The sequence below is a fragment of the Lutra lutra genome, chromosome 13, assembly GCF_902655055.1.
Source record: "Lutra lutra chromosome 13, mLutLut1.2, whole genome shotgun sequence".
Classification (NCBI taxonomy): domain Eukaryota; kingdom Metazoa; phylum Chordata; class Mammalia; order Carnivora; family Mustelidae; genus Lutra; species Lutra lutra.
The window spans coordinates 88,615,155-88,643,149 of NC_062290.1; the positions used below are offsets into that span (position 1 = coordinate 88,615,155).

Genomic DNA, 27,995 nt, shown 5'->3' on the forward strand with positions numbered 1-27,995 from the left:
GTCCCGGAAGCGGAAGCGAGGGTCCGTTTCCGGGCGGCTGATTCGAGGACTTGTTTTGTCACAAGTGGAGACTGTGGAAAGCTCCCTTAGGTGGGCCATGCCGTCTGAGGGTCGCTGCTGGGAGACTCTGCAGGCGCTGCGCAGTTCTGAGAAAGGTCGACTCTGCTACCACCGCGACTGGCTGCTGCGGGGCGAGGTGAGCGGGGGCCCCGGAGTGGGCGGTGTCCTTTCCGGCTCCTGGTCGCGGGACCCTGCAGTTCCCTAGCCCTTGGCAAGTCCTGCACTGGGAACACGTGCGTTTTTCTGACAACCCGCATTTGTTTCTGGACTCCCGTGTTTGCATCTTCGTGTCCTCGAGTGTCTGCCTTCTCCTGCGTATACTGTCCTTTCAGGGAACTTCTCTTATTCCAAAGGCGCTCTTCTCTCGAAAGGCTTCGTTGCCACCCCCAGAGTTAGACGCCTCCGCTGTGCTGTGAAAGCAGCCCTCTCGGGGTCAGTTATGTACTGCACGTCTCTTGTGCTAGGAGATCCAGATTGAGCGGAGAACGACTGAAAAGACCAAAATTCTAGATGACATTGGGCAGACGGAAAGTTGAATGGGGGCGTGGCCCTTATACCTAGAATTTGCAAACCCAAACCCTAGACTGTAGGGCTGCGGACAAGGTTAAGGCATAGCTCATGTACCCGAGTTGCTGATAATTAGTTACAGATAGGATATTACCTGCCTCTTTACATTTACATGTGGGACAATTCTGAAGCATTTCCCTGTCTTTTAATATCACTGGCAGTTTTAGGGAATACATAACTTGCATTCCGTCGGATGAATCCCACCGTGGGTCTGTCTGGTGTAGAGTCACGCTGTGCATTTTTGGCAGGAATACCGTAGAAATGATGCTTGTTCTCAGTCATATCAGGAAGCAGACATATGATGCAACGCATCCTAAGGCTGGAAATCCTAACCTTGATCACCCGGTCGCTTGGTTACCTGCCAGATAACTGCACTTAAGATGCCTCGTTTTTGCTGAAAAAAATAAAAAATTAAAATGCTAAGGATATACTAAAAAAAAAAAAATGCCTCGTTTTTTCCTTTTGTAACTGATAAGTATCTTCTGAGGAGGTAATCCAAGATTACACTAGTATCCTTTTCCTAGTCAAACCTCCACCATTGGCATTCATTATTTCTGTCTGAATCAGTTAACCCTGTGAGGTAACCAAATGACGTTTCTTTGATACCCACCGTTCCTTCTACACTTGCTAGTTGGCATTCTACTGTTAGGAGGAGCTTTCTTTTCTCACGTTTAATGATTTATTTATATCATCATGTACTCTTGGGTTCCTGTTTTATTCCGTGAGTTGTAATCCATTACTTGTAAGCTTGTGTGTGTGTGTGTGTGTGTGTGTGTGCACGCGCGCGCGCGCGCGCGTACGCCTGTGTATTTTCATTGTGTGGGAAGTGTGTCCTCAGGATAAACTCTGAGACTTGAGATTGCTGGGTCAAAAGGTAAAGGTAGGTGTCCCCCTCTCCCCATTACGGATGCATCAGATCACCTTCCAGTCAACTAAAGGTCGTGTCTTTTTGCCTGCAGCCTTGTCAACAGAATGTATTATTATACCTTTAATTTCTGATTATCTAACGGGTAAGAATGAGATCTCAGGATCGTGTTACAGTGCCTTTTGTAATTCAGATTGAACATTTTTTTCATATATTCAAGAGTCAATTTTAATCTTTTTTTTTTTTTAAGATTTTATTTATTTGTCATAAGGAGAGAGGGAGCGCGCGAGCGCACACATACACATAGACGGGGGACTGGCAGGCAGAGAGTGCAGCAGGCTCCCCTTGCTCAGAGGCCTGATGTGGGACTCATGCCAGGACCATGGGATCATGACCTGTGCCAAAGGCAGACGCTTAACTGACTGAGCTACCCAGGCGTCCCATTGGGAGCCAATTTTATGTCTTTTTTTGTGAATTGATTTATGTCTTCTCATTTTTCTAGTGGAGTTCTTCTTCACTCCAGATTTTATAAGTTCTTTATATGTCAGGGATAATAGTAGCCCTTTATCCATGATACATATTGGACATACTTTTTTCTAGTTTGTCAGTTGACATTTTTTATGTTTATGGTGGGTTTTGTATGTGTGGTTTTATTGTTTTTACATTTGAAACTTTGGCCCTGGAATATATTTTGGTGTAAGGAATGAGGAAAGGGGTGTTATCTCAACATTATTTCTATTACGTCTTGGAAATGAGTCCCATTACTTTATAAAGTGTGCATATAGCCTGTTTGCTTCTGTGTCTGGATCATTTCCATGGATTGAATATCTTTTTATTGCACGTGGGATGTGTGCCTATGGTCTAGTCAGTATCTCTCAGCTGCAGCATTATTGACACTTTGGGCTGAGCCAGATAATTCTTTGTTGTGAGGGGCTGCCGCTGCTGTCTTACGGTGTGGGATGTGTAAGGGCATCCCTGGCCTCCACTGAGTAGACGCCAATAACACACTCCCAGTGGTGACAACAAAAAATGTCTTCAGACAGATACTGGAGGGTGAAACTGATCCTGCTGGAGAACCACTGATCTAGGGAAAATAATAACTTACAATTTTTGAGTAGTTATTGTGGGCCAGGTAGTCTTTTAAACTGTTTATTATTCATTTAATCCTCTCCAAATCTCCTGAGGTGGATCCTTTATTGTTCGGTTTTAGAAGCGATGAAACCTAGGCACAGAGGGGTTAGGTAACTTGCTCATGGTCATGCAGGTGAGTGAAATGCAGGGATGGAACTCAGGCTAAGAAAGGCTGGTTCCACACTCAGGGCTCGGAATCGCTGTTATAGCCTTTTCCCGTATTTCCTGGTCATATTTTCGTGACATTGAGTCAAGTTCTCAGCCAGAATTGCTGTGTATTTTAACTGCAGTGAAATAGTACAAGCTTCTCTGGTTTGAAGCACTGTGTGGCAGTTCCACAGAGATAGTAGGTAACTGGTAGAGTTGAGTCAGTTGTCGCACACATATTACAGGGCGGCTAGAACTTGTTTTATAGGCTTTCTATTATAAATCCCATTTGTTTTAAGGCATTGGCCTTTAGGTCAGTATCCACTTGTCCATGCCTATTGTTTTAAAAGATTCTATTTATTTATTTTTGCAAGATAGAGAAAGCCGTGTGGGAGGCAAGGAGCAGAGGGAGAAGCAGACTCCCCGCTGAGCAGGGAGACCCATGCAGAACTCCATCCCAGGACCCTGGGATCATGACCTGAGCCAGAGGCAGATGCTTCACTGACTGAGCCATTTCAGGCAGAAAGAGAGAGAGAAGCAAGCAAACTACTTTCTCTTCATCTCTGATTGTTAATACAATTAGAATGGGTCTTTGGTATGTGTGTGTGTGTGTGTCTTTATTCAGGCCTTTGTAGATTACCAGTAAGGCAGGTAGTGGGAAATAAGGAAAAAATTATTTCCGATTGCTTGAATCAGTTGACATGCAAGCTGGGCTTCACCCTCTTCTTCTCTGTAGAATGTCTTGGAAGAATGTATGTCTCTTCCCAAGCTGTCTTCCTACTCTGGCTGGGTGGTAGACCATGTCTTACCTCACGCACAAGAGAACCCACCTTCTTCTGAGACCTCAGCATCCTCTAGATCCGCCTCCGCCCTCGACCAACCTTCATGTGTTCCCGGATCGCCTGTCAGAACCCCTGCCTGCTCACCGTCCTCCTCAGCAACTCCAGATGGACCCGAGGTAAGGTTTGTGTTCAGTGGGAGACCGCAGGCAGTGGTGGCCGAAAAGTTGAAGTTTAAGGGGTCCCGCTTGGCTCGTGTGGTGGCGGAGTGTGCGACTCTTGTTCTCAGGGCCGTGAGTTTGAGCTCCACGTTGAGTGTTGATTATGGGATGTGGGTTGGGATTGGCCCATCCAAACCACCTCAGCACAAATGGACACTATCAGAAGAAAGGGGAAAAATTAAGCAAAAACAAACAAAAAAACTGTCCAAAGCAACAAGCCATTCATTGGTTTGTATATCGTTATATAAATATAATTTATATTATTATTTCCTTTACTGAGGAAAACAATTAGAACAAGATCAACATCATGAAAAGCACACTGGTTTGTTCTTTTTTTTTTTTTTAAGATTTTATTTAAAATGAAACAAGATAGGATCAGGAGGGAGACAAACCATAAGAGACTCTTAATCTCAAAACAAACTGAGGGTTGCCGGGGCGGGGGGGGGGGGGGGGGAGGCGGGGGGGGGGTATGGACAAATGGGGAAGGTGTGTGCTCTGGTGAGTGCTGTGAAGTGTGTAAACCTGGCGATTCACAGACCTGTACCTCTGGGGCTAATAATGCATTATATGTTAATAACAAATTAAAAATTAATTAAAAAAAGATTTTATTTATTTATTTGATAGCACGAGAGATCAAGGGAAGGAGGGAGCACAAGCAGAGGGAGTGGGAAAGGGAGAAGCAGGCTCCCTGCCGAGCAGGGAGCCTGATGTGGGCCTTGATCCCAGGACCCTGGGATCATGACCTGAGCTGAAGACAGATGCTTAATGACTGAGCCACCCAGGCTCCCCAAGCACACTCATAAGTATGGATGTGGTTTTCATCTAGAAGGGATAACACCAAGTTTACCATCTAGAATGCTTAATTTTTCCATTTTTTTTTTTTTTTTTTGTCTATATAGGGCAAACATGAGTCCCGGCATACAGAACCTATGGTACTTCAGTCCTCCCGGGGGATCCAGGTGGAAGGCTGCATCCGAATGTATGAGCTCGTACACAGGATGAGAGGGACAGTAAGTGACCCACGAGGTCCGGCAGGCTTGACCTGAGGGAGCCATATGTCAGCGCAGTTCTGTAGGCATCATGGATATCTACTTTGTGCTAATTGTCCTGTCGCCAGTGCTGGTAGCTCCTGATTCATTTGGAAGATAGTGTAATGTAGCAGTCACAAGGGAGCTCTCTGAAGGGAGATCTGGGTTCAAATCCTAGCTCTTCTAGGATTTACATATGACTTCAAGAAAATTACTTAGACTTTCCTGGCTTCCATTTACTTCTTCAGAATTTGAAGATGATCTTGGGCTATCAGATGAGGTTATCCTGAGAAGATGAATCTTAACAGCCTCCTGAGGAAAGAATAACAGTACTTTAATAATTTATTTGACTTTATTATTTTTTCATACTTTACCAATAAAAATTAGAAAGATTTTAATTCCCAAGTCTTTTGAGAAAACAACATTAAGGCAACAGAAATTGGAACACCTAATTCATAAATTTAACAACAAACCAATATAATTGTGTTACATAAAGTAACCCATTTATTATAGGCTAGCAGTGTTTCTTTTATTTATTTTTATTTTTATTTTTTAAAAGATTTTATTTATTTATTTATTTTTTAAAGATTTTATTTATTTGACAGAGATCACAAGTAGGCAGAGAGGCAGGCAGAGAGAGAGAGAGAGGGGAGGAAGCAGGCTCCCTGCGGAGCAGAGAGCCCGATACGGGGCTCGATCCCAGGACCCTGGGATCATGACCTGAACTGAAGGCAGAGGCTTTAACCCACTGAGCCACCCAGGTGCCCCAAGATTTTATTTATTTATTTGACAGAGATCCCAAGTAGGCAGAGAGGCAGGCAGGCTCCCTGCTGAGCAGAGAGCCTGATGTGGGGCTCGATTCCAGGACCCTGGGATCATGACCTGAGCGGAAGGCAGAGGCTTTAACCCGCTGAGCCACCCAGGCACCCTTATTTTTATTTTTTTTTAAGATTTATTTATTTATTTGAGAGAGAGAGAGATCACAGGTAGGCAGAGAGGCAAGCAGAGAGAGAGAGAGGAGGAAGCAGGCTCCTTGCCAAGCAGAGAGCCTGATGCGGGACTCGATCCCAGGACCCTGAGATCATGACCTGAGCCGAAGGCAGAGGCTTAACCCACTGAGCCACCCAGACGCCCGCTAGCAGTGTTTCAAATGCCGTAGGTCCAGGTCCCACCGGCTGCCGTGTTCATGCAGGAACCACAGTGCCAGCTCCCCACAGCTCGTCCTTTCATTTTGCTTTTGCCACAGAAGGAGCACGTGTACTTGGCGTGTGCTGGTTTATTTCAATCTTCTCCGCCATTTTCCTAAGGGAGGCCCCATAATTGCTCCTGTATTTACAGAGGATTCCAACCCTCTGGGTGCCTTTGCCATGTCATGACCAACTAGATCTGAGCCCAAAGAACTGACTTTATTATTATTTTTTTTTTTTTTAAGATTTTACTTATTTATTTGACAGACAGAGATCACAAATAGGCAGAGAGGAGGCAGAGAGAGGCAAAGCAGGCTCCCTGCTGAGCAGAGAGCCCGATGCGAGGCTTGATCCCAGGACACTGGGATCATGACCTGAGCCGAAGGCAGAGGCTTTAACCCACTGAGCCACCCAGACACCCCTATTTTTTTAATTAGAAAAGCAATGCATGATTTTGTAAACATTCCACAGATGACATGAGTTTATAAAGTGCAAGTCTTCTAGCATCAGCCCTCCATGCATTCATTCATTCATTCACTGAATCAACCAATAGTTGTCAAGCTTTCCTGTGCTTGCTGAGCACTTAGATGCTGTTGTCTAGAGAAAATACTGAGCAAAGCAGACACGAATCCAGGCCCTCAGGGGCATCTACACTGGTAAGGAGAGATAGGAGTAAACGAGAGAAATAAGTACAAAGTAGGTAGAAGCCGTTGTACTCTGAATGAAAGGCAATGGCTGCTCCCACTTGGGTGGTAGCAATGTGCACAGTGAGGAGTGGGTAGATCCTGGATAGGTGGGGCCCTTTCAGCTGAACACTTAAGTCCTTCTTCTCTGGGAAAGTTTTTCCCCTTTGATTGGTTTGTCTTCCTCTCCATTTCCTTGTTTCTCTCTGGGAACTTTTATTAGTCAGAGATGGGTTCTCCTAGATTAATTCCCTATTTCTCCTATTCTGTCTCTCATTTTCCTTTTGTCTTTCTCTGTTTTCCAGAAGATTTCTTTATTTTATCCCTCCATTGTGGTTTGAAAAGACATGTATATATATATATTTTTTTTAAATGATGAGATTTTCTTATTCTCCACTTGTTCTTTTTTCAGAGCACTTTATTCTCATATCATACTAGAGTCCTTTTTTCAGATTTGTGTTCCTTGAAATAGCTGTTTCTTCTAGATTCATTATTTTCCAGTTATTCACCTTGATCTCCTAGGGTACAGAGTTTCCTCTAATAGCTGAGGACCTTCCTTTGCCAGGGGTTGGACCAAGGCTTCCAGGTGCATAGTCAGGAGCAAGATTATCATGCTTTCGGGCTTCCTGAGTGTCCTCGTTCCTAGAGTATTGTTCCGGAATACCAGCCTCCATGCTAGGCGGTCTAGTTATCTCCAGACAGGCTTTTCATTTTCTTACAGGGAAGAACTCTGCATGTTTTTGGGGTGGGGGTATGTGTGATCATGTAATAAATCACCCCCAGACTCGCGGCTTGCCACCACCACTGGCGTTTCATCACTGTCTTTCACGTTTCTGGAGGTCAACCGGCTCCACTGGGCGGTCCTCACTTAGAGGCCATGCGGTTGCGGCGGCTGGGGCCAGAGTTCTTTGAGCGGCATCCCCCGCCACCGGGGTAGCAGTTGAAGTGAGCTGTTGGCTGCAACGTCTGTCCTCTCCCCACGGCAGGGCTTCCTCATAGCATGGCGGTGGGGTTCTGAGAGCAAGCATCCTAAGAAACACCGGCCGAGTTGCGTGGCCTTTTATAACCTGGTCTTGGAAGTTGTTTGACATTCTTTCTCTTTCCCGTGCTCTCTTGCTCAGGGCAGTCTTGAAGCTCTGCTCAGGTTGAAGTGGAGGACATGGGAGGGTGTCCGAGAATGTGCAGACTCTTTTCAAATTATTACACAGTACGTAACAGTAAAAACAAATCAAGCACAAAATGGGCCAATGTAGAGGTACTTTGCCGAAGAAACAGGCAAAGAAACACATGAGAAAGATATAACAAAAAACAAAATCATTACAGCACATGTGCCTGGCTGTTGGCTGTTCCGATCTCATGATCTTGGGGCGGGGGTAAGGGCTGACCATTTTGTCCACAAACACTCAGCTGTTTTTGCTTTCGGTCCCATGAACCGCACCTGATTTCAGTCCTGGCATTTCCCCATCTGGAGCCTCTTCGAGGTTCTGCTAGATTGGCTCTCTCCCTGAGGGGCGTAGCCCGCTTGTGTGTGCGCGCGTGCAAGTGCATGCGTGCGTGTGTGTCCTCGCGTTTTCTCAGCCCTGCTCTGTCGGGCCACATTCCTCCACAGAAACTTTCTATCTTCCAGAAGCGTGTTCAAAGTTTTTCCCTGCTGACGAGCCATGTGCTCTCTGTTGTTGAGTCTTTTTTTCCTTCCCAATTCTCTGTTTACACGGAGGCTCAGGCGAGGTTATGTATGCTTGTGGTCACTTTGCATTCTTGCACTGGAAACTTTAAAATAGGATAACGGGGGACGCCTGGGTGGCTCAGTTGGTTAAGCAGCTGCCTTCGGCTCGGGTCGTGATCCCAGCATCCTGGGATCGAGTCCCGCATCGGGCTCCTTGCTCATCAGGGAGCCTGCTTCTCCCTCTGCCTCTGCCTGCCATTCTGTCTGCCTGTGCTTGCTCTCTCTCCCTCTCTCTCTCTGACAAATAAATAAAATCTTTAAAAAAAAAATAAATAAATAAAATAAGATAACGTAGTTTCTTCACAGTACATTTTGCTGTATCTTCATCCCAGTACGTAGAGCAGCTCATGACGTTTGAAGGCTGCCGGGTGTTCTTAGTCCCACCCACTGTCATAGGTTTAGTCAATCCCCGGTTAATTTAAATTGTTTTAAATTTATTGCCGTCATCCGCAGGGCCGCTGTAAGTGTCCTATACGTATATCTTTGCGCATGCTTGCAAATAGTTCCTCAGGATAAATTCCTAAAATTAAAGTAGTGTCAAAGGATTTATACATTTTAACTTTTGATAGTTAAAATGTCAAGGTCACCCTTGAAATCCATGTGAGAGTACTCTCACGAGTGGTGAGTGAGATACCTGATGCCCTTAGGAATAGAGTAAGGGGACTTTCCTACATGGAGGTGGGGGAGGAGGTGGAGGCAGAGACGATAAGGTAAGGAAAGAAGTGAGGTAGGAATAGGCACAGCATGTTTGTGGACTCCGATGAGGATTTCTGCCGGTCACTCTGGAACCCTCATCAGCAGGCCCAGGTTGGAGGCATAGGTGCGCAGGGCTGTTTGACCTTGTGTTGGTAGATATGTGTTCATTCTCGGCGGATACGGGAGTGACAGAAACCAAATGGGGCAAATTGGAGGAGCTTTCCAAAACAGCTGAGTGTAAACATCCACCCAGAGGGGAGACGCAACTCGAGTGTAGCTTCTGAGAAGTAAGCTCTTGAGTGTCTCTGGAGCCAAGGACCGGCGGGAAGGCAGTCCCCGTGGGTGAGTGAGCAAGCGGCAGAGAACGGGTGCTGGTCCTTTGCAGGAGGGCCTGCGGCAGTGGCAAGAGGAGCAGGAGAGGAAGGTGCGAGCCCTCTCCGAGATGGCATGTGAGCAGCTGAAGCGCTTTGACGAGCGGAAGGAGCTACAACATCATAAGGAGCTCCGGGACTTCCGGGAAGTGATGGAGAAGAGGTAAGCGGGGCCGTCCATGTGCTCAGCAGCACCCCTTTCCCAGCACAAAACCCAAAGGGAGAGAGTTGGGCTGCTTCTGAGGTCTGAAATGTTCAAACAAAAGAGCCAGAGAAGCTTCTAACTTCGAACGATGACCAGTGCATCACGAAGAGAAGAAAGGCTTTCAGGAGAGGGGAGATAAGACGTTTTCGGGAAGCACGCCTGAGTGCCCCTCTGCCCTTTCTTGAGCAGCTCCAGAGAGGCCCTGGGCCACCAAGAGAAGCTGAAAGCTGAGCATCGTCACAGAGCGAAGGTCAGAGCTTGGGAGAATCCATCTGGGTGTTTCCGGGTCTGGCTGTAACCTGCCCAGAGTCGGGTTTTAGCCAACCTGCATGGAGGACCTGGCCCAGATCGCGCCTCCACGGGGCTCACCTTGGGCCGTCCTCTTCCAATTCTGGGCCCAGTAAGGCTCGGGGGAATGTAGAAAGAGAAGGCCCAGGGGTGCCACAGAGACAGGTAACTGGACCGCCCTTTCTGTAGATTCTCAACCTGAAGCTTCGGGAGGCCGAGCAGCAGCGGCTGAAGCAGGCGGAGCAGGAGCGGCTGCGGAAGGAAGAAGGCCAGGCCCGCCTGCGGAGCCTCTACGCCCTGCAGGAGGAAGTGCTGCACCTCAACCAGCAGCTGGACGCCTCCGAGGCCCAGCCGCACGGAGACCTGCTAAAGCTCGACCCGGCTGCCCTCCGGACCCGAGGCAACCAGCTGTGTGGCCTTGTCTCGGGGATCATTCGGGCCACATCTGAGGTGAGGGACGTGGAAGAGGGACCTAGAAGAGAGAATCCTGGTTCGCATTTCATCTTGCTTCCCCAAGAAGGACTGTGTGTGGGGGGGCAGTTATCCCCATCCCAAATTGGACTCCTGTACATACCAGGTGTCCTGTCTTCGGTTAAACAATTCATTGTTTATTCTGATTGCAAAATAGTGGCGTTCGTTCTGTAACATTTTATTGAACACCTGCAAAGCTGTGGTAAAAGTTAAAACCTCACAGGAATGTGCATTGTCTTTTTCAATTAACATTGTATTTTGAATGTATAATTACGATAACCATTAACAATATTTTGATGTTTTTAATTAAAGCAGTGTTAAAAACTGCAAGTATTGCCGTGACATGTAGAAGTTGTCAGAATTGGACATTTCCCACATTTAATCATGCCAAATGATTCGAAAAAAAAGTGCCTACTGTTGAACATTTTGGTTTTTGTATTTATACTATCATGTATAGCACTGTAGTGCTATCATTTTTTTTTATTTTTAAACTTTTTTTTTAAGATTTTATTTATTTATTTGACAGAGATCACAAGTAGGCAGAGAGAGAGAGGTGGAAGCAGGCTCCTCGCTGAGCAGAGAGCCCGATGCTGGGCTCGATGTAGGACCCTGGGATCATGACCTGAGCCGAAGGCAGAGGCTTTAACCCACTGAGCCACCCAGGCGCCCCTGTAATGATAACATTTTATATATGTCTTGTATTTCTTTGAGAAAAATTCCTAGAAATAGAATTACTTGGTCAGAGAATTTTAAGGTTCTTGATTCTTACCCAAAACTTGTACCAATTCATATGTATATTTTTAAGATTCTGTTTATTTATTTGACAGCAAGAGAGGAACACAAGCAGGGGGAATGGGAGTGGGGGAACCAGGCTTCCCATTGAGCAGGTCTCGATCCCAGTACCCTGAGCCACCCAGGGGCCTCACTTTTTTTTTTTAAGTAGGCTCCATGCCCAGCGTGGCGCTTGAACTCATGACCCTGAGATCAAGAGTCATCCGCTCTGTTGACTCTACTGAGCCAGCCAGAGTCTCCCCCTGCAATTCACATTTTTATGAATTGTGTGTTCTTTTTTTTTTTTATTCAAGATTTTATATATTTGACCCAGAAAGATCACAAGTAGGGAGAGAGGGGCGGAAGCCAAGCAGAGAGTCTGATATGGGGCTCGATCCCAGGGCCCTGAGATCATGACTTGAGCTGAAGGCAGAAGCTTAACCCACTGAGCGACCCAGGCACCCATGAATTGTATGTTTTTGCCCTTAGTTCATATTTCTACCCGAGTTTTTGTTTTAAAAATCCAGCTGATATGTGTTCTACATATTAAGAACTTTATGCATTTATCATATTTGAGGCAGAAGTTTATTTTTATAGTTTATCATTCCCTTTGAATTAGCTTTATAGCTTTTGTTTACCTTTTCTTTTGTAAAATTTCAAGCCTACAAGTCTTTTTCTAGCCTTTAAGCCTAGAACAGCAGTATGAACCCTTATGCAACCATTCCCCGGCTTGAGCAAGACTCAACACATGGCAGTCTTGTTTCATCTCTCCTTCCCGCTGCACGCCCTCTCCCAAATGGCTTTACGATGATTCTCAGACCTAATTACTTTATCTGGGAAAATACTTTTTTTTTTTTTTAAAGGTGATTTTATTTATTTACTTGACAGACAGAGATCACAAGTAGGCAGAGAGGCAGGCAGAGAGAGAGGAGGAAGCAGGCTCCCGGCTGAGCAGAGAGCCCGATGCGGGGCTCGATCCCAGGACCCTGACATCATGACCCGAGCTGAAGGCAGAGGCTTTAACCCACTGAGCCACCCAGGTGCCCCGGGAAAATACTTTGTGTGTATCTCTAAAAGATAAAATTCTTTGCTCACATAACCAGAATCTAATATCACATCTGAAAAAAACGATAACTTTTATGACCAAATATCTAATCAGTGTTCAAATTTTTCCACTTGTGTAAAATTTTTTTCCTAAGATCTTATTTATTTATTTGAAAGAGAGAGAGAAAGAGCGTGCACGTGCTCCAGCAGGGGGAGGGGCAGAGGGACAAGCAGCCTCCCCACTGAGCACAGAGCCCTGCGATCAGACCTGAGCTGAAGTCAGACGCTTAACCAACAGTCACCCAGGCACTCCTGTCTCAGATTTTTTTAACAGTTGGTTGGAACATTACCATCTACACAAGGTTCAGCCTTTTGGTTTTTGTCTCTTAATTAAGTCTTTTAATCTCAATACTCCATATCCCTTATTTCTTTTTCCTTGCCATTTAATTATCAAAGAATCTGGATCATTGGTTCTATAAAATTTCCTACATTCTGGAAAACTCCAGAAAGCAATTGCTAACCCTAAGCCTGTGGTATATTGTATTAGGTTTCTTTATTGTCTATATTTTCTGTGAACTGGCAACTTGAGGACAGTGCCATCCGACAGAACTTTCTGTGGTGATGGAAATGTTCCATATTTATGTTCTGTGACATAGTAGCCATTAGCTATATGTAGCTGCTGAGGACTTAAAATATGGCTACGTCCCTGAAGAACTGAATTTAAATTAAAAAAAAATTTTAAATTAGGGGTACCTGGAGGGAGTGCCTAGGTGCCTCAGTCATTAAGCATCTACCTTCAGCTCAGGTCATGATCCCAGAGTCCTGGGATCAAGCCCCGCATTGGGCTTCCCGCTCAGTGGGGAGCCTGCTTCTCCCACTCCCTCTCTCCTTGGCTTGTGTTCCTGTTCTTGTTGTCTCTCTCTCTGTCAAATAAATAAATGCAATCTTAAAAAAGGGGGGAATACTTGGCTGGCTCAATCTATAGAAAACGTGACTCTTGCTCTCAGGGTCATGAGTGCAAGCCCCGTGTTGGGTGCGGAGATCACTTAAAAATAAAATATTTTTAAAAAAGAAAGTGAAGGGGGCGCCTGGGTGGCTCAGCGGGTTAAGCCACTGCCTTCGGCTCAGGTCATGATCTCAGGGTCCTGGGATCGAGCCCCGCATCGGGCTCTCTGCTCAGCGGAGAGCCTGCTTCCTCCTCTCTCTCTGCCTGCCTCTCTGCCTGCTTGTGATCTCTCTCTGTCAAATAAATTTTAAAAAAAAAAAAAGAAAAGAAAGTGAATACAGGGGGCACCTGGCTGACTCGGTCATAAAAGCATGCTACTCTTGATCTGGGTAGGTGGTTGGCTCAGTCGGTTAAGCGTCTACCTTTGGCTCAGGTCATGATCTTAGAGGGCTGGGATCAAGCCCACATCAGGCTCCATGCTCACCCGGAGAGTCTGCTTTTCCCCTCTCCCTTTGCCCTTCCCCCTACTTGTGAGCCATCTCTCTCTCTCTCAAATCTTTTTTTTTTTTTTTTTTAAGTTATCATTTCAGGGGCGCCTGGGTGGCTCAGTGGGTTAAAGCCTCTGCCTTAGGCTCAGGTCATGATCTCAGGGTCCTGGGATCGAGCCCCGCATCAGGCTCTCTGCTCAGCAGGGAGACTGCTTCCCTCTCTCTCTCTGCCTGCCTCTCTGCCTACTTGTGATCTCTGTCTGTCAAATAAATAAATGAAATCTTAAAAAAAAAAAATTACCATTTCAGATCAGTGGGGAAAAGATTAATTAGAATCATAAAAGTAAAGATTAGGGGCACCTGGGTGGCTTAGTCGGTTAAATGTCTGCCTTTGTACTGCCTTCGGCTCAGGTCATGATCCCAGGGTCCTGGGATTGGGCCCTGCACAGGGTTCCCTACTCAGAGAGGAGCCTGCTTCTCCCTCTGCCCCTCCCTTCTTGTGCTTTCTCTCTCTTACACTCAATCTCAATAAAGATGTAAAAATCTTTATTAAAAAAAAAAAAAAAAAAAGAGGGATGGCTGGGTGGCCCAGTAGGTTGTCTGTCTTCAATTCAGGTCATGATCCCAGGGTCCTGGGATGGAGCCCTGCATCAGGCTCCCTGCTCGGCGGGAAGCCTGCTTCTCCCTCTCCTGTTCCCCCCTACTTATGCTCGCTCGCTCTCTCTCTGTCTCGTAAAAATAAAGATTAAATTTGTACCATTCTTTCATCTAACTCCATAATCTTTGTCAAAGAGACAAACAGAAATAAATCATGTTCAGTGAAAAAATCTAGGTGAATGTTTGAATTATGTTAAGGTGTGGAGGCATAGCAATGAAAACAAGTCATAATGGGAAGGATCAATAGATAAGAGTACACAAAACTGAAAGACATATCATAACTTAGGAAACGTTTGTAACATTTATAGCAGACCAAAATGTAATGTCCTTGTTCAGAGAGAGCTCTTAAGATCTATGGGAGAAAAGGTAAATAAATCACTCTCTGTCTACTTCCATTCCACTAACAGAAAGATGAGCAAAGGACAGGATAAGTAGCTGTAAAAGGAGAAATATAATTGGTGAATTTGAAACTAAGTGTTTTTTTTTTGTTTTGTTTAATATTTTATCTATTCATTTGACAGCACACAAGCAGGGGGAACAACAAGCAAAGGGGAGGGCTCCCTCCCTCCGCCAAGCAGAGAGCCAGATATGGAATTCCATCCCAGGACCCTCAGATCACAACCCAAGCCGAAGGCAGATACTCAACTGACTAAGCCATCTAGGTGCCCCCGGAAATTAAGTGTAAAAATCACCATTAATATATGGAACGCAAATTAAAACACAGTATTGGGGTACCTGGGTGGGTTAAGCCTTTGCCTTCGGCTTAGGTCATGATCTGGGTTAAGCCTCTGCCTTGGGCTCAGGTCTTGATCTCAGGGTCCTGGGATCGAGCCCCGCACCGGGCTCTCTGTTCAGCAGGGAGCCTGCTTCCCCTTCTCTCTGCCTGCTTCTCTGCCTACTTGTGATCTCTGTCAAATAAATAAAATTAAAAAAAAAAAAAAAAACTATCTTTAAAAAAAAAAGATTTTATTTATTTATTTGAGAGAGAGAATGAAAGAGAGAGAGCGTGAGAGGGGGAAGGATCAGAGGGGGAAACAGACTCCCTGCTGAGCAGGGAGCCTGATGCGGGACTCGATCCTGGGACACCAGGATCATCACCTGAGCCGAAGGCAGTTGCTTAACCAACTGAGCCCCCCAGGGGTCCCAAAACACAGTATCATTTTTATCTAGACTACTGTCACGAACTTGTAAAAAGTTATCCCAGCCAATGTTGGTGAGAGCATGGAAGAATCTGTACTCGGGTGTGTCTGTGGTTGTGACGGTAAATTGGTTATTACCCTTAGGAGAACAGGAGACAGTAAGCATCAACATGCTGAACGCAGGCACTCCACTGGTGCAGCATTTCCAACTTAGAAATTGTTGCCTTGTGTGTGAGCTGTGGTTCGGCTTCACAGGTGCCTAGAGAAGGGACACTAAGCTCTCCCTCTGTCCCCCTGACAGAACGGCTTTCCCACAGCAGAGGACCAGGCTGCGGCGGAGAGAGCCCTGCAGGAAATGCGGGACCTCCTGACAAGCTTGCAGCAGGAGATCGCCAGGGCCTGTGAGAACAAGAGGAAGCAGGATGAGGAGGCGACCCGAGAAAAGCGGCAGGAGTCAAAGATGCAGCAGGGCCCGGAGGTCCCCAGAGAGGCCCCAGCTCCCAGCCAGGGCCCAGGAGGGAAACAGAATGAAGGTGGGTGCTGCCGTGGCTACCGTCCTTTCATCCAGAACGTGAAAGGAAACAAGCATGTGTTTCAATACGGTGTTAAGCTTCAGGACGATATACCAGAACTTTTATAGAAGGTAAAATTTACTACTGAGTTGTTTTTTTTTTTTAAAGATTTTATTTATTTATTTGACAGAGAGAGATCACAAGTAGACGGAGAGGCAGGCAGAGAGAGAGAGAGAGGGAAGCAGGCTCCCTGCTGAGCAGAGAACCCGATGCGGGACTCGATCCCAGGACCCTGAGATCATGACCTGAGCCGAAGGCAGCGGCTTAACCCACTGAGCCACCCAGGCGTCCCTACTACTGAGTTTTTACTGAATTTACATGCAGTCTGGTTGATGTGTCGCCAGACGCTTGCCATGGGGACTTGAAATTATGTATCATTCTGATAGATGTATTATCCCAGGTTTTGCTGCTCTGAGGTTTTTGGGTTTGGGTTTTTTTGGTTTTTGGTTTTTTTTTAAGATTTTATTTATTTGAGAGAGAGTATAAGCAGTGGGAGCTGCAGGCAGAGGCAGAGGCAGAGAGAGAAGCAGACTCCCCGCTGAGCAGGGGGCCTGATGCGCAACTTGATCCCAGGACCCTGGAATCATGACCTGAGCTGAAGGCAAACGCTTTACTGACTGAGCCACCCAGGCATCTCAACTGTTCTGAGTCTTTAAAATAATGTAACAATCACTTTTCGGCCTTCTAAGTGTAAAATAAATATGTACACAATAGATGCTCATTTAATACATAGGAGAGGATCAGTATAGCATAACGGTTGAAGGCTGGCTTTGGAGCCAGATCCATGGGAATGTAGTTTTTCTACTTCCTGGCGATGTGACGTTGGCAAATTAACCTTTCTACACCTACTTCCTTATCGAGAAAACAAAGATAATAATGGTATCTACTTCGTAGGGTTATTATGACAATGAAAACAATTAATATCTCTATAAGCTGATGAGACAGTGCCTGGCTCATATTGAGTGTTTGCTGAAGGGGCGCTGGGCTGGCTCAGTAGAAGAGCGTGCGGCTCTTGATCTCTGGGTCATGGGCTCGAGCCCTACACCGGAGGTAGAGATTGCTTAAATAAATATATATATATATTTTTAAAAGTGTTCAGTGGGAGCACCTGGCTGGCTCAGTCATTAAGTATCTGCCTTCAGCTCCGGTCATGATCCCAGGGTCCTGGGATCGAACCCCGTATCGGGCTCCCTACCTCCATGGGAAGCCTGCTTCTCCCCTCCCACTCCCCCTGCTCGTGTTCCCTGTCTCGAGTGTCTCTCTGTGTCAAATAAATAAATGAAATCTTTGCTAAACAAATAAACAAACAAACAAACAGTATTCAGTGAATGCTAGCTATTACAGAAGCTTCTCTTTTCTCAGACCTCCAGGTGAAGGTACAGGACAGTACAATGCAGTGGTACCAGCAGCTGCAGGATGCTTCTAGTCAGTGCGTGTTGGCCTTTGAGGAACTGACCAACAGCAAAGACAGTCAGGTAGGGAGGGCTGTAGATCGGGAACCCTCGGGGCCTGGTAGTTCTGTAAACGGCCTCGTGTCCCAAACGAGTGTCGCTAGCGTGTCACATTCCATAATCCTCCTGGCATCTAATCAGCCCTTCTAAACACCGCCTGCCTCTCCCCGTTCTCTCCCGGCAGGTCAAAAAGATAAAGATGGACCTCCAGAAGGCTGCCACCATCCCAGTGAGCCAAATCTCCGCCATTGCAGGTTGGTCGGAGGAGTTGAGAACGTGGCCCTCCGCTTCCCTTTGTTCTGCTTTTTAAGACTCCAGATCTCCTCTGTAAGGCTTCTGTGGGCAGAGTCTGTTCAGACAGGTGACATTGGATCGGGCATGTATGAGTTAGGTCTTACTCTCCTTTGTTTCTTTTTCAGCACGCAGAAGGTACTTGTTACACCTTGGTTGACTAGCTTTTTATAAATAAGCTGCACTGTTAACAGTAAATTCTTTAGGAAGGCTCTTACGTGATGTCGAAAATCCCTGCTGAAGACATCGCTCCAGGAACCTAGGATGTGACTCGCCTTCTTTGCTTTTGTCCTGTAATATTAGCTTGTCCAAGCTCGAAACCCGCCTTTATACTTTTTTTTTTTTTAAAGATTTTATTTATTTATTTGTCAGAGAGAGAGAGAGAGAGCAAGCACAGGCAGACAGAGTGGCAGGCAGAGGCAGAGGGAGAAGCAGGCTCCCCACAGAACAAGGAGCCCGATGCGGGACTCGATCCCAGGACGCTGGGATCATGACCTGAGCCGAAGGCAGCGGCTTAACCCACTGAGCCCCCCAGGCGCCCCCGCCTTCATACTTTAGAACGTCTTCCTATTCTCTCCGGAGACTGAGCTTTGGAGAGTGAGAGCTAGTCAGGGGAAAGACCCTTCTTTCTCTCGTTCAGAAACAGTGGTTCGTTCTCTCGAGCTCTAGATGCGGAAGCCTGCAGCTTACAAGCCGTGTGGCCCAGTGGCCGGCAAGCGTGGACAGTGGAAAAGCTGCTCTGACCTAGCCTGGGTCCTGGTTCCCCTGACTCACTCGTTGCCTAGAACGTGTTGACAAGTCAGTTCTTGCTCACGGGAGGGGCTGCGACAGCCACGGGAGGGGCTGCGACGACCACGGGCGGGGCTGCGACAGCCACGGGAGGGGCTAGACAGAACCACGGGAGGGGCTGCGACAGAACCACGGGCGGGGCTGCGACAACCACGGGAGGGGCTGCGACAGAACTTACGTATCACTCTGCTGCCTGAAAGTTCTCTCCAGATCAGAGCAAGGTACAAATAAACAAACATGAATCACTTTCAAGACTTTAAAATGCCATTACCTTTGCTCACAGCATCAATGAGGGCAAGCTTGACATGACAGCCAGGCCACCCCCTGACTCCTCTCCTCAGGCTCCCCAGTCCTGTTTCATTCTTCACTTCTGAGCAGGTCCGAGTTTTGCTGGTCTGCATTTACTGCACGTTTCCTACGTTCCCTTCATCTGCACCATCACGGTTAAGTCCTTGAAGAGCCAGAGGCAGACATGCTCTGGAGTGAGGGCCCAGTACGTGCTGAGGACAGAGAAGGAGATGGTCTGATTCCTGCCTCTCGAAAGGCAGACATCCATGAGTGGTTAGATTTGGAGCCGAATTTAAATGTCTCCATTGCTGGTGTGGCATATGGGACGTGGGAGGCCGTGCCATGCAGAGGGTTGGGAGCTGACTTTCCTAACTGGAGCAGCACAGAGAAGGGGGCTGATGGGAAATTTTGGTCCTTTGAAACCATCAGGAAAGTAGTACAGAAGTGTGACTTAGCACGAGTGGGAGCTGCTATTTTGGTATCTCAGTAAGGTTTGAGTAATGAAGACCAATTTAGATCTGCTTAGGCCCCCAAAAAGGCATTTATTCTAAAGCTACAGGGATGTTTCTCAGAACCTGCTGGCAGGAATGGGGCTAGGTCTCAGCAGCTAGAAACCTTAGGAACCTTTTTTCTCATCTTCCCTCTGCACATCTCTGATCCTATGAGGTAGACCACTGTTCTTCGGACCACTTGGCAGGTGCAGGGGTCTGGCGTTCATGAGCACGTGTGTAGCCGGGCCAGCCACTTCCAGGAGGTGACTCAGTCGCAAGCTGATGGGCTCAGCTGGTCACTCCTCGTCAAACTGTAGCCAGTGTGGGGCTGGGGTGCACAGCCACCACGAGCCCACCGCAGTGTGTCTGAGGATGGAGGGAGGCTGGTCCTGGGGAAGGGGGAGTCACTGAGAGCTGGGAAGGTCCTTTAGAAAGGTTTTCCCAGAGACACAAATGACTCCTCTAGGGATGTCGGCCACAGCCCATGGGATCTGTAGCCATTGCACACCTGTTTCTGCATCATTTCCCGCTCTGTTCGGTGTGTCAGTTTCAGAAGGCGTTCATTCCCGAACAAGGAGCTCCTTTGAAATGGTACCACGTTTCATGCGCTTGTACATCCCAGGCAGCACATATTTATTTGCGTGTCATATATTTTTCTGCAAAAGTATTTTTGCTTCAGGTTCTGACCTTGTGGGGGGCTGCACGGCTGGATTTTCGTGGAGGCCTTCTTAATGCAATGATGAGAAGCAGAGTGGTCTGCAGTAGAGTCTTTTAACTGACTTTGTCATACCCAGGCTCAAAGCTGAAGGAGATCTTCGACAAGATCCATAGCCTGCTCTCTGGAAAACCCGTTCAGTGTGGCGGGCGCTCCGTGTCCGTCACCCTGAACCCACAGGGCCTGGACTTCGTGCAGTACAAGCTGGCAGAGAAATTTGTGGTGAGAAACCTTGTTGCCAGAAGTCTGGGGAGAGGCTGGTGCGCAGCCTTTAAGCTTCTCTCCCTAGTAACTAAAGCGGTCCTATCTCTGCTCCCACAGAAACAAGGAGAGGAGGAGGTGGCCTCTCACCACGAGGCAGCATTCCCCATCGCGGTCGTGGCGTCCGGAATCTGGGAGCTCCACCCCAGAGTGGGCGACCTCATTCTCGCTCACCTCCACAGGAAGTGCCCCTACTCTGTTCCCTTCTACCCGGCTTTCAAGGAGGGAATGGCGTTGGAAGACTATCAGAGGTGAGGTGGTTTTTCTCCTCACTCTCCTCAGGGTGAATGAAATGCAAATAAAACTGGGGTTTGAAAGTACCTGGGTGGCACAGTTGGTTAAGCATCTGACTCTTGGTTTCAGCTCAGGTCACGAGCTCAGGGTCGTGGGAGGCGGGGCACCAAGTCTGCTTGAGATTCTCTCTCTCACCCTCACCCTTCCACTTGCTCATTTGTGCACTGTGTTTCTCTCTCTCTAAAATATAAATGAGGGGCGCCTGGGTGGCTCAGTGGGTTAAGCCTCTGCCTTCAGCTCAGGTCATGATCTCAGGGTCCTGGGATCGAGCCCCCATATCGGGCTCTCTACTCCGCGGGGAGCCTGCTTCCTCCCCTCTCTCTGCCTGCTTATGATCTCTCTTTCTGTCAAATAAATAAATAATCTTAAAAAAAATATATATATATGTATGTATATATATATATATAAAATAATACTAAGAGAAAAAAAATGAACTGGGGTTTATTCTCCTTCATTTCACAGTTCCTTATACATACCTGGAATGTTCTATCAGAGAATCCAATGTCTTTCATACAGACTGGCAGCTTTGGGATTTTGTGGATTCAGGTGCAATAATTAGTATAGAAGAACACTGAGTCCAGGATCCAGGGGCTTTAGAATTGTGCCCTGCTTCATCATTTAATGATTTGCAAAATGTACAATCACTTAAGCTCTGTGAGCATCATTTTCCTTATTTGCAAACGGGAGTAATGATATCCATCAGTCCTGTGACTTTGGGGCGCCTGGCTGGCTCCGTTGGTAGAGCGTGTGACTCCGGATCTTGGGGTTGTGAGCCCAAGCCCCATGTCGGTGCAGAGATTGCTTAAAAATTGTTTTTTAAAAATCCTGTGAGTTTGTCTTGTGGGACTTATGTAATACATAGATATGATTGCCCATATGCATGCTTTGTAAACAAAGTATTCTTCAGAGATAATGATATGTAGTAAAAATAATGATACGTAGTAAGAATAATGCTAAAAAGGGGCGCCTGGCTGGCTCAGTCTGTAGGGCATATAACTCTTGATCTTGGGCTTGTGAGTTTGAGCCCTCTGTTGGGCCTAGAGCTTACTTTAAAAAAGAAAAAATAGAGGCGTGTGGTTGGCTCAGTTGTAGATTATGTAGCTATTCAATTAAGAGATGGAGAGCTCATCTGGGCACGAAGCCTACTTTAAAAGACTAATATTGGGCGGCACCTGGGTGGCTCAGTGGGTTAAAGCCTCTGCCTTCAGCTCAGGTCATGATCCCAGGGTCCTGGGATCAAGCCCCGCATCGGGCTCTCTGCTTGGCAGGAAGCCTGCTTCCCCCTCTCTCTCTCTGCCTGCCTCTCTGCCTGCTTGTGATCTCTGTCAAATAAATAATTAAAATCTTAAAAAAAAAAAAAAAGACTAATATTGGCACCCCTCGGTGGCTCAGTCAATTAAGCATCTTCCTTCCACTTGGGTCATGATCCTGGGGTCGGGCCCCATGTCGGGCTCTCTGCTCAGCAGGGAGTCTAATGTCTCCCTCCCTCTGCCTCTCCCCTTGCTTGTGCTCTCTCGCTCTCTCAAATAAATGAAATGTTTAAAAAGAATAAAATAAAAAAATAAAAGACTACTACTGCTAATAAGAATAATGCTAAATGGTACAGTACTAGATTGTTCCTTTTAGCCCTAAAAAGCCAGTGATTTGTCAACCTCGCCTTGGCCTTATCACATTGAATGTTTTCTTCCCACGCAGGATGCTCGGCTACCAAGTGAAGGACTCCAAAGTGGAACAGCAGGACAACTTTCTGAAGCGCATGTCTGGGATGATCCGACTCTACGCCGCTATCATCCAGCTCCGGTGGCCGTACGGGAGCCGGCAGGAGGTAGTGGAGACGGCCTGCTCTCCCAGTGATAGGTCAGACCGTATTTGTGTATCTCGTCCCCCGGGCCTGTTGCCCTTCTTGCTGCGGGGGCGGCCTCATTACACGAGAACTTCATGTGTATCGTGGCTCCCTTGGTGTGCTTTAGAGAAGTTGATGTTGAGGGTTAGAAAACTTGGACCAGCAAAGCTATTTGTTCAAAAACTGACTTAGTTGAGCCTTTAAGGAACTGGGTTTGTAAGAGCGTCCGTCTGTGGTAAGCCAGTCATTAAGTTTAGAAGATTCTATGAGAAGAGGAGTGCTCTAAATGATGCAGTATCAGGTGTTGTTGTTGTTGTTATTTAAGTAAGTTCTACGCCAAGCATGAGGCTTGATCTCATGACCCTGAGATCCAGAGTCACGTATTCTATCGACTGAGCCAGCCAGGTGCCCCAGTTCAGTGTCATTTTAGAGCTGGTTGGTGCCTCATGTCACAGATGAGCAGATGGGGTCTCAGCGAACTTTAGGGACACACACTGCCAGTGACAAAGCCACAGCTGGGGTGCAAGGCTTTGACCTGCTAGCCCAGTGCTTTACTCCAAGGATACAGATTAGAGACATGGAGAAGAGAAGTACTTGGGGACCTAAAGAGAAGGGATCGTAAGTGGATCGAATCCAAGTTTTTACCGTGTACCTGCTGAGTCCCCTTCTGTGCTAAAGGTACCAAGAATAATAAGTAAAATGTCTGTACAGGTAACTGTTGGGATCCCTGAAACCAGAGCTGCCACATGGGGATTAGGGGTTCCTGTAACGAATGGGTGGGTTCCAAGGTGTTGGCACATTTGAAAACAGAATTTGTTCATCTTGTGTTGTTTCTGCCCTGTGGCATGTGCTTGATTTCGATGATTTGGGGGTCCATGTCACTTAGTAATGGCTGGAAGATAACCTTGGGGGTTTAGATCTCAGGATACAATGAGATCAAATCATGACCAAGTGTCTCCCCTCCCAGATTCATCCTCATGGTTTAAATCATGGTTGGCGCTGGTTGGCACAAATCTTAAATATGGAACCCCTGTCAGATGTGACAGCCACCCTCCTCTTCGACTTCTTGGAGGTACGTAATGCAGTTACCACACGAGAGAGACAGTGGTCTCTTCGGTCACTACGAGACCTGCATTGGTAAACAGTACAAAACAAGGTGATGGCCAGCAGCATTAGGACCCAGTGTCACTGTCACACATTTTCCCCAAGGGCTAAAGACAAACCTAGCTTTCGGGTTTTCTTCCCCTTGTGCTTCCCCCTTTTTTTTTTTTAAGATTTTATTTATTTATTTGATAGAGATCACAAGTAGTCAGAGAGGCAGGCAGAGAGAGAAGAAGGAAAGCAGGGTCCCCGCCTAGCAGAGAGCCCGATGCGGGGCTCGATCCCAGGACCCCAGGATCATGACCTGAGCTGAAGGCAGAGGCTTTAACCCACTCAGCCACCCAGGCGCCCCTCCCCTTGTGCTTTCTTTCTCTGTGTGCTTGTCTTCTTATTATAAAGAAGAAAATATCTGTACATCCCAGCATAAGCAGAAAAGGACATTTGTTTTTGGGATAGAGAATTGACTCCCAGAACCAAGGGTAGAATGTACAGTCAACTGTCATGTGGGCCTAGAACCAGGAACTAGAATGTTACCAGGTACCAAGAGTCTCCCTGGGGCTAGTGGTCCTTCCTGTGCTCTCCCTGCAGGCTGCCTCAGTCTTGCTGCGCAGGCCAGCTTTCTCTAGTTCTCTGTGTACAGTGGAGATGGTGTCCATCCTGGGCTATAGCCCTCTGCCTCAGTGTGGCCACCCAGTGTAGTGCAACTGTCATCCCCTGTTTGTGATCTCTCATTCCTGGGAAAACAAGTCTGATCAGCTAGCTTGGGTCAGGTCTCTCCTTCATCCAGAAGGTTCTTTACAGTCCTGTCTGCCCATGAGGGGCCACCACTATAGGATGAGGGTAAGGGTTTCTGTGGAAAGGAGACATATCTTAAAGGTTAAAGACTTGGAGCACATTCCATAACAGATCTGGGCTGTCGAGCCAAGAATACCAAATGCTTCCGTTCACCTTAGAGTTCCTGAAGTCACACGACATGAGCAGAGTGAGCAGAACATGGTAATGTTCTGTATGTTCTGCTTACTACGGCTGGGAGGAGTGCCATGCCTTCAGAAAGCTTTCCATTCAGTAGACTCAAAGAAGAATAAGTAAGTTGGATTCACATTTTCCAGTTTGCTAAAATACCTGGCTTCTTGGCTGTCTGGTGTAATAGAGGTGTTATCGTATACAGAGAAATGCTTCAGAACAAGGTTAGATCTTTCCATTTATTCCCTTGCAGAGCTACCTAAGTGGCACTGAAATTCTTGGTAGGAGTAAAAGGCAAAGGGTTAAGGTGTGCTGTATGGGACTCACGTGAGCATGAGTTTGCATTCTCTGCTCTGACGGCACCTGTCTTTCCCTGTAGGTGTGTGGGAATGCCCTCATGAAGCAGTACCAGGTACAGTTCTGGAAGATGATACTTCTCATCAAAGAAGACTACTTCCCCAGGTATGTGGTGCATTGAGTAGACAGCGTGGTATTCAGTGGGTAAAACACGTGGTGTCAGAGGCCCCTGCGCATTGTGACTTGCTGGGTTTGACTCTAGAAGCACCTGTAGTACGTGTGACATCGTCTCTTCTCCTTCTCCTCTTTGATATTTGAATAAATGCTTTCGAACTATAATGAGAGTCTTTTAAATTTTTTTTCTTTAATATTTTATTTATTTGACATAGAGACACAGTGAGAGAGGGAACACAAGCAGGGGGAGTGGGAGAGGGAGAAGCAGGCTTACCGCTGAGCAGGGAGGCCCATGTGGGGCTTGATCCCAGGAGCCTGGGACCATGACCCGAGCTGAAGGCAGATGCTCAACAACTAAGCCACCCAGGCGCCCGAGTCTTTTAAATATGGTTGGCTAAATGAAAAGATGAATTAAGATCTGCGATTCAGATACCTGATGTTTCTTTTACTCTGGTTTTTTCCGAACTTCCCAGCTAATCTGGGACGGTGATTACATGCAGGCATGAATTAACCCAGAAAATCCAACTTCCTTAATAAATCAGTTTCTGCAGCTGTTTGCTTGACGCTGTATGGCATTCGCCTTTAGGTGCCCTTCTCATTCCTCTCAGCCCCCTGGCATTTCAGCTGGGGGAGAGGCCTTGGCAGTACCCATCCTGCCTGATTGCAAAGACCTTGGAAAGGAATGTCCTCTCTTCTCCTTTATCCCCTGGTTTGAAAAGAAGCCTGAGACCCTTTGGGAGAATGACAGCATCCTTAGTCCAGAAGCCGTCTCTCCGAGTCATTCGATCTACCCCTCCCTCTAGATCAGCAGTGTCCCAAACTCCTCTCCCAGAAGGGAGTGGGAATCACAGCTGTGATCCGTGTATCTTCTTCCTCTCACTGTAGGATTGAAGCCATCACAAGCTCAGGACAGATGGGTTCCTTCATACGCCTCAAGCAGTTCTTAGAGGTAAGATGGCCTTAGACCAACACATTCTGAGCTTCTGTTGCCCTTGAGGGCGCCCATGTCTCTCATGGACCTCTAGGCTCTCGGATTGCAGTCTTTCTCTTGATTATTTTTATTTTATTTTAGTCATCTCTACACCGTACATGGGGCTCAGACTCAGCCCCGAGATCAGGAGTCACCTGCTCTTGTGACTGAACTAGCTAGTCGCCCCCTCCTTGGTGTTTTTGAACTCTGCTTTTTGGTCCGTGATTCCTCCTTCACCTTAAGGGGCGGCATTTCATCATCTTCTCATGTGCCGCTGTCCATGCTGCCTGAGGGGAAGCTGCCTTAGGGATGAATCAAATGTCCCAAGTGAGTCTGGCGTCACTAATACATTTCTTGCTTGCTGGCTGAGGCTCCTTCCTCAGTCTCCGTTCGGGGGAACTGGGAAATTTGCTCTCTCTTTTCCGTGAGAACAAACCACACTTTTGGCCGGTCTCCTCCCGTTTCCTCCCGTTTGCTGGAAACCAGAGGTTCAGTGTGACCAACAGCCTGGAAGCCTGTGGTAGGTCTGCCGGGACGGCCCCCTGACTTGCACTTTCCCGTAGCCTGAGTGGGCAGAAGGCAGGTGAGAAGGATGAGGCAGGGCTGTGGGGGACAGGGCGGCGCAGCGGAACCAGCAGCCTGGCCTTGGTCCCCTGCTGCGGTTCACACGGAGGCAGAAGGCTCCTGCCTGGCGTTGGTCTCACTCCTCCCGCTGCTGACCGCTGTTCGGACGACTTAAGCTTGCTGTCCCTCAAAGCTTCTTCCAAATGCTCGATGTCGGGAGGAGCGTACCCAGAAAATCACTGTTTTCTCCATCTTTCCCCGACCAGAAATGTTTGCAGCGCAAGGAGATTCCTGTCCCCAAGGGCTTTCTGACTTCCTCCTTCTGGCGTTCCTGACGGCCCTCCGTCGCCTGCTCACCATCACCGTTTTGTTTGAGAGGGACAATAATAAAGCAACTGAAAACAGCTGTATTTGGGAGAAGTCATGTCAGATTTAGAAATCCACCAATATATTTGTACCTGGTGCTTCAGAGAGGAGACTTTTCAGGGTTCCCTAAATCTCGGGGGTCTCTTCAAAGGCTGAAGGCTCTTTAAGGGGTCCCCATGGTAGAGTAAATGGCATTAGCATTTCTCATTTCTGAAGTGTGGGGAGGAGCAGTTTAGTACGTGGTCTAATCGTTCATCCCCTTTGTGTCTGGTGTCTTTCAGGAAGGACGTAGTCCCTTCACCATTTCCCTCTGAGCAGAAATGAGCCCGCCCCTTCCACTGCACCCTTCCCCGCCCCTCAGTCCCGCTGTTCCTGGTCAGAGTATGGTTAATGGTCGAGGCCCACATTCTCGCAGGCAGCTCCCGGTGTGGTGGTTGTGCCTTTCTCAGCCTGTGAAGTCGTTATAAACTCAGAGGAAATGCCTGTAGACGAAGATTAAGTCCCAAATTGTATCAAATAGTTAGCATCTGGGACTAGGACCATTGATACATGTTATGTTGAAAAGAACACACTGTTGGTCCTTTTAATTTGGAGTTTGGGCCCTGGATGGCTAGGGATGCATGAATCAAGGATGGTGTGGGGGGGCGGCGGCGGCGGCGGCGGCGGTGTTTGTGAATTTGGATGAAGACAGGCCGAGATGGGCTTACAACATTACACCTGAGCCCGGCATCTACGAGCAATGACTCGGGGGTTACATAAAATAAAGGTGTTTGAGAGAACTTGGGAACTGCTTTAGAATTGTTGACATGTCCTGTGTAAAGAGCGATAATAGATTCGCCTGACTAAAGCCACTACAGAAATTCAGAGCTTGGCTGTTCAGAAAAGAATTGAGGTTTGTTTCAGGAGAGACTCACCGTCTTCTGTACAACACGCAGCAGCTGTGGACCTACGCTGTACTACATGTCTGCGGGGAGGTGTTCTGGGGGGCAGGGGGATCCCCTGGTACTCTTGAGTGGCTTGAAGTGACACATTCTGTGAATCGTCGGCTCTGGTGCCAAAAAAACAAGGAATAAAGCTTGATTTTTAAAAACCCAT

At 47.2% G+C, this 27,995-nt stretch overlaps 1 protein-coding gene across 1 annotated transcript; it reads left to right on the forward strand.

The window, feature by feature from the left end:
* The first annotated feature begins 1 nt into the window (after position 1).
* Positions 2–27,995, forward strand: GLE1 (GLE1 RNA export mediator). The gene is made up of 16 exons (XM_047701298.1): positions 2–196; positions 3,507–3,728; positions 4,670–4,780; positions 9,476–9,624; positions 9,856–9,916; positions 10,144–10,404; positions 15,772–16,003; positions 17,405–17,517; positions 17,678–17,747; positions 20,147–20,289; positions 20,389–20,579; positions 22,318–22,447; positions 23,433–23,537; positions 24,909–24,991; positions 25,886–25,949; positions 26,801–27,995. Exons 1-16 carry the CDS (start codon positions 98–100, stop codon positions 26,867–26,869), a joined length of 2,103 nt encoding a protein of 700 aa, XP_047557254.1. The 5' UTR covers positions 2–97; the 3' UTR covers positions 26,870–27,995.